The sequence below is a fragment of the Callospermophilus lateralis genome, chromosome X, assembly GCF_048772815.1.
Source record: "Callospermophilus lateralis isolate mCalLat2 chromosome X, mCalLat2.hap1, whole genome shotgun sequence".
Classification (NCBI taxonomy): Eukaryota; Metazoa; Chordata; class Mammalia; order Rodentia; family Sciuridae; genus Callospermophilus; species Callospermophilus lateralis.
This window is the reverse complement of record NC_135325.1, coordinates 65,861,979-65,880,772: the sequence shown is the minus strand read 5'-3', so window position 1 is coordinate 65,880,772 and position 18,794 is coordinate 65,861,979. Positions and strand designations below refer to the sequence as shown.

Here is an 18,794-nt window from a genome sequence, read left to right as displayed (position 1 = left end):
CTGCATTACAGGACACTGGATGGGCAGTGTCTCAAGGTGGTTGCCTGCCACGGAAACCTGTATGGGAAAAGGCAATACATTGGCTGACTTCCTGGATGGGAAGATGCAGTGGTCAGTAACCCGGCAGTTCTTTAAACTAAGCTCAGGGCCTGAAGCTTCAGGCTTCTCCAGCACTAAATGTCTCAAGTATCTGCAGCATGAATAAAGACAGTTGGAAGCCTCCTACTTACACTTTCTGAACCAAATGAACTCCTTCTTGGTTCAGGGTTGATTTTGAGTCATGGGATAGCAGATGCTATGTGTCTAGTTCCATTCTTTATAAAACCATTATGTATTATCATGCTCTAAAACATCTCCAACACATTCTCACTGCACTGCAATGCTCTCACTCTGCCTCAAACACTCCAGTGAAACAGCTGTTGTTTTGTTCTTTGCTTTGGACCTTTGCTGTGGAAGGAAATTTAACAGCCACCTCTAGTCAACAATTTTCTTGACATCTTTTGTTTTAGAATTAGTTGAAGATCAATGAAATTTTGATCAAATTAAAAATCAAAAGTAATTATTTTGGAAAAAATGATAAATTCTATTTAAATTTTCATGTTTGTTTGAAATGTGTTGACAGTACATTTGGAATGGACTCAGAACTACACAAGACCGTGTCTCAAAATAAATAGTAAAAAGCACTAAGGATATAGGTCAGTAGTAAAGCACCCCTGAATTCATTCCCCAGTACAAAAAAAAAAATTGTAGAAACTAAACAGGAAATTAGAGTAGGAGAAAAATAAGGAAAGGGTATGACCATAATGTAAAAACTAAATAAATAAAAATAATAAAGCCATCAACAGATAAGCACTGAAGAATAAAGGAACAAATACCAAAAATCAATAAAGGAAAATAATTTTAAAACAATGCATTTAACTAAATTATGAAGCTATATGAAATAGAATCTTAGGTCACTCATAAAAGGTTCAGTCATAAAAATAAAATGGGCTGTCTATGCATGATTTATCTCAAGCTAAATCTTTTCTGACTGGTAGTGTTTGCTTGAAAACTATTGTGTTATCAATGCATAGAGTTTTTCATTGTTGTTTGATTGATATGGTAGATATTGATGAAAGAGAAGATGTGTTGTCCCTTTCAAATAATTTGCAAGTTCCTTATCTAGCTATGTGTCATTTAACTGTGCCTAACACAGGTGATAAAATTCAGAAATAATTTTATAACTTTCTCTCCTGTGGACAGGGATAGTTTATATCCACAATTTGTCATAACTAGACAAATATAGGTGGTTGACTAAAATCATCCTTCCCTCTCAATAATTCCATAGAGTTTTAAACATAATATAATGATGTTTCAACATGGGTACTTTCCCTCTCACCATCTTTAATTTCTATTTGCTTTCTAGATGTTTTATCCACCTCAATCAGGAGATACTGTAAAAACAAGTGATTGAGGGTTCAAAATAATCATGTTGTAGGAAATTTGCTAGGAGAAATATCAATGTTCCGGAGAACATTTAACAGTCTCAACCTGCCAGTTCAGATTTTTGTGAAACAAGGCATGTGTAGTAATTCCTAGAAGTCCAAGAAGGTTGATAGTGGTTTTCTCAAGTAATAAATCAGTGGCATTGTCATCATGGAAGTTCTTGCTTTCATAAACATTTGACATGCCACAAATGTCACAAAAGATATCATTAGCTTTATCTGACTTCCTTGATCCTACCACTCTATATTTAAAACTTTAAACCATGAAACTTTTGTTGACACCAAGGAATTTCCAGAGTTCGAAATTTAATTGATGCACAATAACTATTGGTTAAATAATTTCATTGTGACAATTTTGGAAAAGAGTTAAAGTTTTTTATATACTTAGACATATGTTTACCATACAACCTACAAGTCTCATTTCTATTCTAGAGAGATGATCATATATATCCACACACATGTATAGATGAAAACTTGAAGCATTATCCTTTATAATAGCCAAATATTGGGAAACAAATGTTTGAATAAGAAAAATGTATAAACAAATTGTAGTATAACCAAATCATGGAATACTTACTACTTGGCAATAAAAAATGAATGAATTATTCATGTACACTGTAATTTATAATCTCAAAATAGCTTTTCAAAGTCAAAGAACTCAGGCAAAAGTATTACATTCTTTATGTCTCTCTTGATATAAAACTTTAGAAAATGCAAACTAATCTTTAATGACATAAAAAAATAAAAATGGGGGGTGTCTAGAGTATGGACAGGGAAAGAGGGATTGTATACTAGGAAATGAATATTCTCACTATCTTGATTATGTACACTATTTCATGGGTGTGCATATATGTCAAAACTTATTAAATTATGCAGTCCAATTATATACAGTTTATTCAATGTCAATTATCCCCCACTAAAACTTTTTTAAAAATGTAACATTTCTGTGTGCAACAGGATATTGAACCCAGGGCACCATCCATGCCTAGGAAGCAATCTATCTGTGAGCTACATCATCAGGCCAAGAATATAACTATTTAGAAAGGTCTACCTCAGTCTTTCTCAAATAACTATATATAGTCAGCCATTCACAGTTGCATATGATAACCCTCTCTCAATCAACATATTATTACCAACCACTTTTTCAATAAATGTTGGTGATATATGAAAAATTCTCTTTTGTATCATACCCTGTCTTCAATTTACAGGACTCATTGCTGTCCTTTATGGCACATTTTAGTTGTTCTTATTAGATTTGTTTAAATAAATTTATGTACCTTAAGATAGAGAACAAAGGTTTTTAAATATGGTTAAAAATTACATATTTTTTCACTGTTGGTCCTTGTGTTATAGAAGTAACATTACTAAAAATGAAAATATCATTACTGTCAGATTTCGAGTAAAGAGAAAATGAAGTCAGAGTCTAATTCCCCTTTGGAAATGTATTTTTCTCTGTAGGAATTCTTAGATGATTGATGCTGAGTATATTTTGTTTTATAACTATATAGAATATCTTTTGATAAACCTAAATGCATGTTTAGCATAATGGGTTATTTCAATACAGCCATTCACTCTATCCCATAAAATAAAGTAGTGACAAGGCAGCTTATCATATGTCAGGCATATTGTACAATAGAAAATTTTATTGTCCTATTTAAATGTACCCTTTCTTCCCTGGAACAAAAAACAAACCAGCATAAAGTGCAGGCACTGAAGGAGTAAAATAAGTAGTAGGTGAAGAGTCAAGCATTTCATTACCCATTAGTTGCATATGAAGGCGAAATGAGTTGGAGGATGGGCCTTGAAGATGGAAATGTTTTTCTATAATAAAATAGACTTGGCTTGAGACTATTTGATTCTTATAAGAGATCTCTCATTTGGAGATGGTTTGAGGATTGGCCAGATGGAAAGCAGGGCACTGTGGGATATATCATTTATCACAATGACAGTGTGTAGGCATCAGCGGTCCTCTCAACACAGAGGGAAGCTAGAACTGCAAATGTGGAGCAGCATTGTAGCCGGACTAGTGGAGTTTGGCAATACTTACATTTCTCATTAACTTAATCATATTAATTCATTAGCTTTGTATATCAAAGTAATTCACACAAGAATTATCACCAAGTAACAATTTATAACTGTTACTTTTTTTCTACACAAAAAGTAGTTTGCATTTATTCAGAAGAGTATTTTTATATTTCTTGGATGGTAAAATCATAGCTATAACAAATAATACCACTGATCATAAAATATTTTATATAAGCTGCCTGATAGTATAAACTATTACAATATCATCAAAAAAAATCAAACTTTTATCTAATGAAGTTTTAAGATCACCAAAATTAATTAGTTGAACTATTCCAAAGATGTCATAATTCTGAAAATCAAACATCTGACTTATATTTAATTTGAGCAGTTACAGTATGATCCTGAATATTTATAGCCTAAATTTTCAATACAGTTTTTTTCATGAGAGAACATTCTTAATACATGGAAAACCATAGTATTTACTCTCGGAAAAACCTGGAGTTTGAAATTCTGGCTCAACATTTACCATTATGGAAATGTAAGGCATAAAATCATTGAACTTTTTAAAAACTCATTTTCTTCATCTGTTCATTATGAACATTAATAATGTTAACTATCCTCAGGGCTAGGATATTTCAGCAGTAGAGCACCTGCTTAACATGTGTGAGACCCAGGATTTGATTTACAGCACTGCAGACAATAATAATAATAAGGTTAAACTCACAGGCTAGCTAAGAGGATCAAATGAGGAAACAGTTGTAAATAGTTCTATTTAAATATAAAGCTTATCTGCATACATATATGTATGCTCACTTTAAATATGTGGGAATAAATGGTAAAGCACTGCATAGATTATCATATGTGCTGACACCATTATCACTATCATCATCATCATCACCATCAATATAATTTTGTAAGGTATGGTTAATGTCCAAGGGTCTCTCTTCCATCTACATTGAAAATATGCAAAGTGTTCTGTACTATGAGCTACCCACCCATACAGAGAAAAAAATGGTTGACAAGAACCTAAAAAATTGACTAGAGACATTTTTAGGTTAAAGTAGTTATACTATAAATTGCAAAAAAGCACTGATAGATGCCTACAGAGAAACCTAGAATCTGCTAATAAAATAAATGTCCTTCTTAGTATTAAAATTATATATATATATATATATATATATATATATATATTACTATCTATTAAGAAGAGAAAATGCAAATTAGTACTAGTCCAATTCCCCAATACTGTGGTAGAAATATTAGTAATTCAACTTCTGGCTCCTGTTAGGCCAGTGGTTCTTACTGAGCACATAAGAAATGAAGAAAATGCAATGAAACATTAAACAGCACTTACCATGTGTGTGACACGAACCATGCTCTACAATAATGATCACTGAAAAATCCACAGATACTCCCAGAAATTGATACCTTTTAGTTCAGTCATCACAATGGTTGACATGGTTTTTCTAGAATGAGGAGCTGATTTCTTCTTTTTATAAGCAGAACAGCCTAGGATCTCTCCTTACAAACAGTCCTTAACATTCAAACTAAATGAGTGAGAACATGAAATACATTATGAAAAGACAGATACACTGATTCCAATGATGCAATCAGGCTCATTGGCATTATAGCATACCATGAAGGTGACACCACCACACTAAGACCAAATATAATTCTACTTATGGCATTGTACTTACTATCACTGGATTAGATCTTCATGGGCTCAATTACCCAGAGAATTAGATGACTGCTGGCATTCTTAAAGATATTTTTCCAAAACACATCAAGAACAAAAAAAGAACTAAAAAATTTACTACATTTTAAGGAATGAACACTACAGGAATTTCATCCGAAGCACTTTATTACTTCCTTGTCAGCTGTAAGTGTAAATCTCTCTCAGGCCAAATTCTACATCTGTCTATTTGAAATGTTTCATAAGCTAAGGAAAGGGGAGCAGTCATCTTCTGGGAAATTCAAGAGCTCATACAGCTATTTTATCCCTTCATTGTAATCCTAGGATAGTAACTCTTCAGCAGAGATACACAAAAAAAAATGGGTATAATATTTCCTCTTCTTTTTTCCCTATAGCATGAAAATTTACAGAAAATACTAGAAAATATGATTTTTATGTGTTAATGTTTTATTTGTGAATTAAGATACTGAAAATATTATAGAAACAGAGACAGAAACACCTAAGAATATCATTAGTTCATATACATGAAAGCAAAATGCAGTCAAACTTCATAATTTGAGAGTAACTACAGAAAAGGTTGGATAGAATTTGGGAAAATTCTGACCCACAAAATTAATTTTATTTTAGTATAATGTTTCCTTATATTCATGATGCAGAGTAATGTTCAATAAATGCATGTTACATGAAAGAATGAATATATGTGTATCTCTATATCTATTTAGAGATATTACCTACCTGTCTATATATATATATATATATATATATATATATATATATAAATTATAATATTAATTATATATATATTTAAATGAATATATGACAATAAAGGATAAAACTTATGAGACCTACCTCATGAATAAAGATCAATCATCAGTAATTGATATGTTGATTACTTTTATAACAGATCTTATGAAAGCGGTTTTAGGTACCTAAATACTCCCCAAGTATTTTAATGTCACTATACCCATACACACATACATACACTTCTTGTTTATACACTTAATTTGCTAAACAAGTTAATTTTTAACACCTGAGATATCAGCATAGCCATGGTCTGGATTATGACAAATTCTGAACTAGTGGAGTATGAAAGAATATACCAATTACAAAAGAAAATAAAATCAGATGAAATATATTAACCTTTATATTATGTAAATAAAACAATGACATACCTGCCATTATAATGTATCTTTTAAGATTTATATGTTAAGGGCTGGGGTTGTGGCTCAGTTTCAGACTTCTTGTCTTTTTAAAAAAGACACAGATTTGATTATGCACATGGTGCTTTTTCAAAGTTCTGGCAATAGAGTTTTAGAAATTTAGAAATAGATATCATTTCTTGAGTCCCAAGATATATTTGATGTTCTGTTACAAGTTATGAACTTATTTATATACACATGGCAACTTGCTTAAATCAGAATTTGTTTATAAATACTTAAATTTATCAAATTCATTGTCCTTTCCCCCAAACAGGAGTCCAATCTTAAATTCTCTATCTTTGTTAATGATACCATCATCCAGCCCGTCCCCAAGTTAGACATGAATCATCCAAGACACCACCTACTCTCCATCTACATTTAATTGATTATCAAGTGTGATTACTTTTAATTACTAAAGCACTCCAGAACTCTTTTCTACTCTATTGAAATTGTCTTTGTTCAGACCCTTAGTATTTCTCCCTTGAACTGTAGCAACTGACCTTCCTTCTTCTGTAACTTTCACTGTTATGTACCTTTTACAGCAATTGTTTTGAAAATTTACTCAAGTTTTTAGCAGTGATTCCTTTTATCTATAGAAGTTTTACTTAACAAAAGAAAACAAAATCCTATGTGAGCAAGAACATATAAAATTCTGAGGCAGAAGTGTAAGGTCTTCACCAATTTCATGTCAGCCATGGAGAAAAGTCCTGAAATAAATTGTGGAAACTATTGGTCTTTAGGGAAAAATTAAACTACTTAATATGGTGAATCAAAAGCTAGCTTTGAAAGTTATTTCCTCCTTTCAGTTCTAATCATGTCATTTGTAAGTCTGCTAACTCAAATCTCTGTTCTAGTCTCTTCAATCTACTTACTATTCCCCCTACAACCCTGGGATCTTTTTCATTAGTGTCTATCTATGTGTGCTTCTCTCTGCTTGGAATATTCTTCCTCGGATTTTCCATCTATCGAACAACCTATGAGATATAACTCTAAGGTTTTCATCTCTCTGAGCATTGCCCAATTTACCAAAGTCATTTAAGTGTTTCCATATTGGAGCTTATAGCACCATGCTTATATTTGTATTATGCTCTCTATCACACTTTAACACAATTATTAGTGTATGTTCTTTTCTCCCTACTGTGACCAGCATCACTACTTATATATTTTTATATTAGTTTGAAATTAACATCCAAACAAAGCAGGTATTTTATAAATGTTCCTATCATTGAAGGTGTGTGTGTGTGTATGTGTATATATATATATATATATATATATATATATATATATATATATACACACACACACACTATTCCTATCATTGAAGGTGTGTGTGTATATATATATATATATATATATATATATATATATATATCATTGTTCTTAAATTCATTTTCTACACTGTAATAATTTTAATAGTTTTCAAATACTCAATTACAGAAATATTAAGCTTAATTTCTAATTTTTGGCATACTTGTACATACCTTTTAGAGAATCAGGCGAGTTTGATTTTGATTTATGAGACCAGTATTTTTACCAATTAATCACAGTGTTCAATGAAAAACCCTAAAGTATCATGCAGGACAATGAACACCTGCACATTTTTTTTCCAATTACGTTTCTTTATGAAGGATGCATTTTCTTTCTATTGTTTTTAACCTATTGTAATATCTTGAATAACATACACAGGTGCTCAGGTCCCCTAAATATAAAAATAATATCACTGAGATATATGAAATAAACAAGTAAGCTGCATTCAATAGAAGACTTTGTAATCATGCTTTTTTGGCCAATGCCCCCATCCCTGACCCCAACAAACAAATATATACATACATACAAAAAAAAAAAAAAAACTATGAGATGGGTTTCCTGCAAGGAGAAACATGTTTTTAAAATAATATCCATTTTATTTCAGAGTTGCTAGAGTAACAAAACTTGTTTTCATAAATACTCAAAAAACTCAATAATGTAACCTCTAGTAGAGCTTGAAAAGCTCTGAAGGACAAGGCAGTTAGATCAATATTAGTTTATTTCAAATGCTGGACAGTATGAAGAGACAAGGCTGATCATCAGATGGATTTTCTTACCTGTTGGAGTGATAAGTCCTGGTGATAAGAGGCCTGGGACTGCGTGGGGCAGAAGGCGGGCATTGTCTTGCAACACTCCCAAAGAACGTTTAGGGGGCCTACCAGGCCTTGAACTGTTGAAAAACAGACAAACAAAGATCAGGTTAAATGTATGTATTTTGGAAATATCATCACTTGCTATATTCATTTTCTTAATCTCATTTAATTGCCAGGCGTGATAGAACTTTAGAGACTATGTATTGTCATGGATTACTAAAAGACCAATACTTTCCACTAAATTGCCCAATGTAGTTATGTCAAACATTAAAGACAAAAAGGATCAATTCTAGTTTAGATTCAATTCACAGGCCAGCACTTTGCAATACAGCTCACCTGTTATGAGAAATCCTAAGTTACCTCCCGCTTTTAAAACTACACATGATCCCCAGCATTAATATATGTAACTAAGAACTGAGATAGTGACTCACAGAATTACGATTGTACAGAATGTGATTTAGTCTCTGCTCAGTGTGGCAAAGGTAAGGAAGGGTTAAAGAGCTGAGTGATGGGGGCGGGAGGCTGATGTTTATTAGCATTTCACAGTTTCTGGGAGTCCAAGGAATCCCCACCTTAAGTTGTTTTTGTTTTTTTTTTCATATATGTGTGTGTGTGTGTGTGTGTGTGTGTTTGTGTGTGTATGTATATATGTATGAAATAAAATATATATTTTTTTGTACTGGTCATTAAACCATTGAACCACATTCTCGGCCCTTTTTATATTTTATTTTGAGAGAGGGTCTTGTTTAATTGCTCAGGGCCTTGCTAAACTGCTTAGACTGACTTTGAACTTGTGTTCCTCCTGCTTCAGCCCCAGAGTACTGGAATTATAGGTGTGCACCACCATGTTTGGTTCGTACCTATTTTTTAAACTATGCTAAATAAGAAGCAGTTCACTTTCCAAGTACCTATACTAATAAAACCTAACAGATTTGCAAGCTAGACTGTCTTTTTCTTTCTCAGATTGATTGATATTTTTAACTGATAAGTTGAGACCAAAGTTAAAATATTAACCTCACCTATCATGTTTGTACATTCGTCTCCTGAATTCAGAAATTGCAATTGTAAATGCTTATTCATACAATAAATAAATAAAAAAGTTTACATCTATCATGTCCTTTGTGTACCTTTACCCAGTTAGTGTAACAAAAACACCATTTGAAGGCTCTCATCACATTGAAAAAATTATAAGTCAAAGAATATCAGGATCAAGTTGTTCTCAACTCTCCTGATACATTTTGAAACTACTTTCTTATGTTGCCTACAATGCTGCTGCTGCCTTTTAGTAGAAATTCATTTTACAAAGCTGAATAATAGGGCTTTTGACAAAATACTACAAAATATTATATTAAATAACTTAAGCAGCAAAAACATATGAGGTTCATTCAGATAGACAACATTTCCAAAAAAATGACTTTTGGTTCAAGAAGAAATTTAAGTTAATGCACATTCTATAAACTTTGCAGTAGGAAAGTGCTCCATAAATATAAGACAAACTCTGCTTTTATTAAATGAAGACAACTTCTAGCAACCTTACACAGAGGTACTATTACCTAGTTCATTTTTCATTCACTGTGCTAGTGTTATTTTCTTCCATTGGACATAAATATTGTGTATTAATGCAGCACAACAAATTCTGTTTTCAAATTTAATGTTTCAATATTACAAACTGATTCTTCTCTCCTTTCTACTTGATTCTGACCCCAATTTATTTGATTTAATTTGGTGTTATTACCTTGTTTAACTTTTCACTGTTTATGGCTTCCTAAGTCTTTTAAATACTGAAAAGAAAAATATTCTATTTCCTTCAAATATCCTAAAGAATCCCAGGATCACTGAATGTTCACCAGGGTATATCCAGTCACTTGAAGAAGGCACACTATTTTGTTAAATAATCTTCACCAAACCTATACTTTCTAAGTGTTTCCTCATGTCATTTTCCATTTGTGAGATCTCAAGCTTGCTAACTCTATTTAAATTCACCTGATTATCCTTTGTAATTTTCCACTGTAAACATCTCAGTGCTGTCTCCATATTCAGATTACTTTCGGACAGGCTGCCTTCAAAACTAAGCAGCATGATGCTCTATTTCCATATGAAGAGCCATATGACTGCCAGCTGCTAACAACATCCATTGAAATGCTGTATGGATGGTTTAACCAGTTTTGTTCCAAATTTCTCAGTCAGTCCTCACTATTTGAAACAGCTCTTTTCCAATAAGTTGAGCTAGGATAGGGGGACATTACAGGCTTCTTGGCTTACTGGTTCTACCTTAAATTGCAAGATTTGAGAAAAAAACTGTTATATTTCTTATAATGAGATCTCTATTGGAGAATTCCTGACTTATGTCACAAATGGCTTGGTAATATCGACTACATATGTTATAAACTGTAGAGGTCATATTCTACATTCTAACATTCTTCTCAGTTTGTAAGTTTATGTTGTTAGTATGATAGGGAGTATCCCCAACTAGAAGCTAATTTCCATGAAGAAAGCATTCATGTCTGGTTTTAATGACAAACTGTCATTGAATGTTAAGAAATTCTCATGGTTTCTAGCACACAGTAGGGTTCATCAAGTATATAAATTAGTTAATTGACATAGGTAGGAAATGTTTTTTTTTTGATTGTTTCTACAGTTTCCACGTATACCTTAGTTTGTTGCATTCTCCTAAACATGAACAGAGCCAGTTCCATGAACAGAGATCTTTTTTTGAAGAAAAAAAAAAAAAAAAAAAAAAAAACCTTAGACTCCAAAAGAAATATAGGAGCTACAAAATAAGGTCCACTCAAATCTGACAGTATAAAAATGTAAAGATCACTACAGATAGATGCCACTGTCTTATTTTCTTCACTGCTTTGGAATCATGTAGATCTGCTTAAGGACTAAACACCCGCACAGTCACACATATGCAAAGGCAATATCACTTATTCAGTCATATATTAACATATTGAGGTATGTGCTTAGTATGTGCCTGCCATAGTGCCAGGGATCCTTAAAACCGAGGTCAAAATAAAAGCTTGACAAAGGTAAGTTTTTTGGTCTGTTTATTTATTAATTTATTTTCATTGCTATATCCTGAGAACCTAGAACAGGTTCTGCCTTTGAAGATCTTGTAGTCTAGTAATAAAGATATATACTTTAATTATTATATAAAATTTATTACTGCCACTTTAGTGAGTATGATTGTATGCTATCTGCTTCCAAACACATTTGAATGTATCATTGAGCAAAATTCACACACTGAGATGCCTTTCTTTTAATTTTGAAGTGAAGACTAGGGCCCCACAGTAGATTAACTGACATTAGGGTTGTGAAATTTCCTTACAATTAGTAAAGCTCCATACAAATAATAGATAAGTTTTGTCTTACTATTAGATTTCATAATTCGCTATAGAAAACATTCCTAGAAATAAAGTTTCTGCATTTCATTTCCAAGAATGCAATCCTGATGATAAGATGAGACTGTGGAAAGTTGGGAAAGAACATTCTTGATAGATAATTCTATACTTCTTATCTTTAAGAGCATTATTAGCATCAAACAGATATTTACATATTAATCAAGACAAATAAATATGTGGTGATTTAACTGGGAAACTATTATATGGATAACAATTTAATCAGCATAGGTTGAAAGGTCCATCATTGCAGCATCCTGTTTCTGCTAAAATATTGATTGTATTACTGATCTCAGTAATGCTTTATTTTACAGGGCACAAATAACCATGTAATTACTCTTTAATTGAATGATAATTGCTTCTTGGCAATTATTTGTTTTCAGTTTAATTACAAGGTTATTATTTGTACTCTATAAAAACCAGGTCTTTTTTTTAAGTTCCCATCCAAATAGCTCTTCCAATATATCACCCATGTATACTGTAAAGGCAAGTTATTAAGATACAAGGCAATAATACCATAAAATCACAAAACTTTTCTTAAATAGTTCATGTAAATCTTTCAGAGATTCAGCTTTATAGAATTGATATTATATATATCATTGATAGGTTATTTAGAGTGAAATGATACCAAATAATCTTGATCTTTCTCTGGGACCAACCTTTAAAATAATTTATCCTGATATTTCTTCCCCCTTCATTCCCCCCCCTTTGATATCATTTATTAGTGAATAATAAGTGAATGAAACTTTCCAAAATTGTGGTAAATGGAAGAATGGATTATTTTCAATTATTTTATTTTATTTTATTCCTCCTTCATTCTTTAAACTTCTTTAGAATAAATGAAATAGTAACTCATATTCCTGAGATTAAAGAATAAACAAACTTGAAAAATATTTCAACAATATTTCATATGCAATTGAATGGGATTGCCCTCAGAGGATTATCTTCCAGTTTATAAACTTTCCGGAGTTGACAGTTCTCCAAGGGAGATATTCAGTAGTTCTTCTGGTGTGAATAAAATATGACACATTCTGTTACATATCTATTCTAAGTTATAACAAACAAAGTAGTTGATACTTGCTCATGAAGATTATGACATTTTGGGCTGGGGTTGTGGCTCAGTGGTAGAGCACTCGCCTAGCACAAGCATGGCCCTGGGTTCCATTCTCAGCACCACATAAATATAAATAATTTTTAAAAATATTTCAAAACTAGGGGATAGCTTAGTGGTAGAGGGTTTACCTAGCATATGGCAGTCCTTGGATTTGTTCCACAAAAACACACACACACACACACACACACACACACACACACATCACACTGTAAGAAGTTTCACTGTTATATTTATTTCATGTCATCATCTATTTATGAATCAGGGGGTAAGGAAGAGAAGACAAGTGATTTTCTTGTTCCAAAGGAAAAAAATAAGTTAATAAATTAATTCATTAAGTCATAGGCCTTCAAGATAAATCATAGGGACAGTATTTAATTTGGTGAGGAATTACAAGTCATGTCAACCTATTCAATGAAAGCTTGTCTTAATATTCCTTAAAGAAAGAACATTCTAGGATAGACTGAGAAAGTTTCTGAATATAAAGTGGCAGTAAAAGAGTGATAGTAAGCCCAGAAACTTGGAAATTCCACTGCAATTGTATAAATGAAGTGGAATTTATTGGCAATAACCTGGTATTTATTCTTTGCCTTTTAATTTTTTTTAGTTGCAGATTGATTCAATACCTTTATTCTGTTTATTTATTTTTATGTGGTACTGAGGGTCAAACACAGTACCTCACACATGCTAGGCAAGTGCTCTACCACTGAGCCACAACCCCAGCCCTACTTTTTGCTTTTTAGAGCTATTATTGGTAGTTAAAATCCTGTGGAACAATCTCTGAATGTGTGATTTTTTTTAGCTTATATTAGAAGTTAGAAAACCAAGAATGACATTAACTTTGAAGGTGTTGTTCAGCTGCTATAAGAACAATGTTCTTTCAGTGTGCTTAATAAATGAAATAAGAAACACAATTTTTGCCAGAACACTAAGAATTTTAATTGCAATCGTGGATTAATAATAATCTCTTATGTCTGACATTTATTACAAGATTTCAAGGATGCCAATGGTAGTTAAACTCTACCTGACCTTTCAGTGTTTATGAAGAGAAACAAACTCTGACCTCACAGCAACCTGAATCCATCTTTTCTTGGTGATGGCAAACTGATCACTTGTCTATTGCACTGGATTGTATTCCCAACCAGATCAAAGGCAGCAGCAACCAATTCAGTAACTGGGAATAAGTCATCCATGCAAAATGGGCAATTAACATTAATCATATATGAAATTGTTCAAGTTGATAACTGGAAACTGGTCACTATGGTAACTCTCATAAAATGGTGATTATGTTAAACTGAGCATCAATCAGTCTTTGGTTCATGAGAACTTAAGTGTATGGCTCCTCTTGTCTCTAGGAGTTATCAATACAAGGAACAAAAATCACACTAAAGAAAAGATCATTTAGATTCTATTACTATTTGCTCCCTTTGTCAGAATTTATAACCATATCTAAAACTTATATGTGACTGACTATATTAAACACATCAAAACCCGTATTCCATTAGAATTAAAGAAGTTAAAAAAAATTTACCTTTAACATAAGGCTGTTGAGATGATAAAAGAAAACCTCCACTTTTTAATGAGTAACATATTAAAGTATCAAGGCTCATGTAAAAGAATTCACATTTATACATTAATCTTCATAAATAAACTGAACTATTTATATCTATTATTTAAAAATGCAATGTTTCATTACCTTGCTAATATTAAATATATGTTTTTAACATCAACAAAAAGAAATTTTATGGCATAGATAATTGAAGGGTTGACTAATCACTTGATAGAAAGTGTTAAAATGTGAAGCTATTTTATCCTTCATTTACTTGACTCTGTTCCCTACTTAGATGAAATGTGCTGTAGGCCTAGTTAGTGTTAGCACTGTTAAACATGCTTACATTTTGTCATACATTGACTGAATTCTAATAAAGGCCTTAGTATAATTAATAAAGGTTATAATACAAATGCTAGTATATGATGTGAAACCTTTTTCTACTTGTGTATCCTGTTAATAACTCTGGTAATATCAGTGGAATCAATGCATCTTAGGAAATCTTAAATCAAATAAACAATTCCCCTCATAATATAAATCATACCACTATTGGAAACATTCATAAAATAAAGGCAGTTTGGGGTTTACATGGCATGCCACCGTGACGTTAAAGAGTAGACAAGTAGTTAACATTCAAATTTGGATACATTTTACTGTATTTTCAAATTCAGCATATGAATCCCCAAATTCCATACTCTTTACTTGTTCTTTCACCAATAGGGAAATGCTATCAGTTTTCAAAACTATAAACTTTCCCCATCCTCTCCTTTTATCTTCAGTCTCCAATATTTTTATTCCATTGTAATATGGGTTGCAACATTCCAATTTTCTTCATTTCTACTTATGACATCCTAATTCAGACCTTCATCTCTTCATTCCCCAGTTTCTTCTAATAGATTGCTTCATTGTGTTCCAATTCATTCTACATAAACTGTTTTATAAATTTTGTGAAATATCTCTTTCATCACATATTTTGCTCTAGAATTTTTAATGCTTAATGACTGCATGAAAAATAAAGTCCAAATACCTTACTCTGGTAATATGTGTCAATATATCTACCTTGTCTTTTCTCCAATTATTTCCTAATGAGTCTTTCACTCCCGCTGGACTAGTTGATTTGCTAAGTGCCAAGAATAGAATTTAACCCTAGCACCCTTTCAAATTGAAGCATCCCAAGATTTTAGGATTCTGGGGGCTGTTTTGTTAAGGTCCACTGCCTTTAGAAGGCTTCAGTATAATTTTGTATGTCTGTAACAAAAACCATTTTCTAGGAGACCATGAGGAATTACAAAAACCAGTATCTTGGCAGACATGATTTTCTATCTGCTGATATAAGTTCCAGAAGTGGATCCAAAGATTACCCAGTAACTCAGCTTCAGTTCCTCTCAGCTATAATCCTACAATAGAACAGCTCACATTAAAAAACGGCACAGATATGTAGACTTCTGAACCACTGGGACTGGCTTGCTGGCTTATATCTAATAGCAGATCTGCATGTGGCTCTGTCTTGGCTACAAGCACTTTCCAATGCAGCCCTGAAGTTGTCTCACTTATGCAGGGAATTCCCTCAACAATCATCCACACACACTTGTTGACCATTGGCTCATAGCAGTTCCAGAAAGGATCAGGAATGTCAGATCTGGCCCCTCTCAATTGTAGTATAAAGAACTGTTGGGAATTGCCCCTACTAGACTTACCAACACTGGTCCTATAGAAAATTATGGAATTAACCCTAATTTTAGTTCTAGCCATTCCCAGCTGAGTTCTGAGAGCAGTTTTACCCAGCCAAGGAACTAAGAAGAGATGTGAGGCTTACCAACCACTGTTTTCATCAGGTCCTCAAACATCCCTGATTTTGGTCTTGACCATCTTAGTTATGGACTGAGAACAGATTTGCCTACTGGATAACTGAAGAGATGCATGACAAGAAACATTCCTTCAAGATGCTGCCCTGTCCTTGATTATACTGTGAATTATGAAACGGCTGTAAAAATTGGATCCAGCCATTCTCAACTGCAATCTGATAGTAGGACCTGTTCAACCAGTAACTCATGGAGGAACATGCCTACATGTGACAACAGAGATAATCCTGAAGATACTGGTTTCAGTGGTGGGCCCAAAACAAATCTATACCTCAGTTCTTGTTCATAGCAGTCAGACACAATGAGTAATCCAATGTGAGCCCTCCCAAAACCTGCAGAAAACCATGATCACCAATGTGCTGGGTCATAGGTCCATTATCTTAGAGCTGTGGGACAGAACCTTATCACAGCACAAACCCCTTTTTGGACTCCAAACTGAGCTTCTTTAGCTACAAAGGACTTGGGCTTGGAAAATCCTTTAACATTGAAGTGGTGACATCAGTCATAGTTTTGAAGACTAAAACACTATTCTCAGAATCCCTTCCATGACATCATGGAAAAATCTAAAATGCAAAGTCCACAATAAATACTTTCATTATCAATATACAGACTCAACATACAACCATAAACATCAAGAATGACCACGGAAAATGACTTTGCCAAGTATTCAAAATAAGGTACCAGTGACCAACCTAAAGAGATGGAGATGTTAGAAATGCTTGAAACAAAATTCAAAATAGCTGTTTTAAGAAGATCAGCAAATTTCAAGAAAATACAGAAATAATTCAGAAACCTAGCAAAGCAATTTAATAGAGAGAAATAAATCAAATAGAAATATTGGAAGTAAAAATACAAAGAAAAAAATGAAAATGCAATAGAGAGCATCAACTGCAGAATAGATCATCCACAATAAACAATGAGATCAAAGAAAAGCTATTTAAAAATATAGTCAGGGGATAAATAAGAAAAGACTGAACAGGAATGAAGAAAAATTATAAAATTTATAGACCATATCAAAAGTGCAAATATTCTCATCATTGGCATTCAAGCAGTACTAGAAAAAGAAAAAAAAAGAGTAAAACATCTCTTAAAGAAATAAAAGCAAAAAAAAAAAAAAATCCAAGCCAGAAGAAAGATATGAATGATCAGGTACAGAAAGGTCAAAGGTCACAAATCAGATTCAAATAGAACATAACTACCCCAAGACATATTATATCAAGCTATTAAAGGTACAAACAAGGAAACATTTCATAAAGCATCAAAAGAAAAGACACCAGTAATAAATAAGTAAGCTCCAATATAGATAACAGTAAATGTCTCATTAGAAACATAAAATGTCAGTTGGAGGTAGAATTATATCTTCAAAGTGCTACAGTAAAAAGCTACCAATCAAAATTATTGTATCCAGCAATGCTATCCTTCAATATCAAATAAGAGATAACCACTTACCCAGACAAACAAAAGTTGAGAGAGTTCATAACCACTAGACCTGCCTTACAAGACATGCTGAAGAAATTTCTTTAAAGTGAAATAAAAAGCATAAATTAGTAGCAGAAAGCATCTAAAAGTATAAAACACATTGGTAAAAGTAAATATGTAACTGAATTCAGAATACTTCAAAACTGTAAACTATTAAAAATAATGGTAACAAAAATAAGGGAAATTCAACATAAAATATGTAAATTGGGGTATCAAAAATTCACACTGTGGTGAAAAGGTAATCACAGAGATTTTTGTCATGCAATCAAAGTTAAGTTATCAGTTGAAAACAATCTGTTGAGGTTGAAGATGTAGCTAAATATTGAGGTGAATTATCATGGGAGAACACTGGAAATCAACAGGAGAAAACTGGAAATGTGAGATCCAAAATCTTGGGACAACAACATAGTAAGAGAAACAAAATATGGGACTTTTGGCTACCACTCCACAATAAGAAAAGAGGAGTTTCTCCTCTGCAGAGGTAAGGATGAAAAAGAACATTCCTGAAAACTCTACTCATACAGAAATTGACCATTTTAGCTACTTGAAAATTTCACAGCCTTTATAGGCTTGCATACAGTCTAACTAGATAATTCCAGATAACTCATCTGGAATTCGCAAAGTACCTGGTTTTGAGAAAAGAATTCGTATCATCCTCCAGCAAACCCCCAAGGTGATATAGCCAGGAGCCATCTTGAGAAGGGACCTATTGTTTGAATTTTGACTACTCTAGATATCAGGAAACCCTGCATAATACCATGTCTGGGATCTCACAGACATTCCACTGCTCTGGCTCAGCAGGTGGCTGCCAACTCGCTCAGTAGAGTGACTGACACAAAGAGAGTACTTCAGTATAAGGGAACAGAAAGCGCTT

At 32.8% G+C, this 18,794-nt stretch overlaps 1 protein-coding gene across 1 annotated transcript in view; it reads right to left on the bottom strand.

Moving 5' to 3' along the window:
- The window catches only part of Dach2 (dachshund family transcription factor 2), a 481,660-nt gene that overhangs the window by 250,127 nt on the left and 212,739 nt on the right, over positions 1-18,794 (bottom strand). The window contains exon 3 of the mRNA XM_077106460.1: positions 8,486-8,598. Coding sequence (XP_076962575.1) covers positions 8,486-8,598 — 113 coding nt within the window. The remainder of the gene's footprint in view (positions 1-8,485; positions 8,599-18,794) is intronic.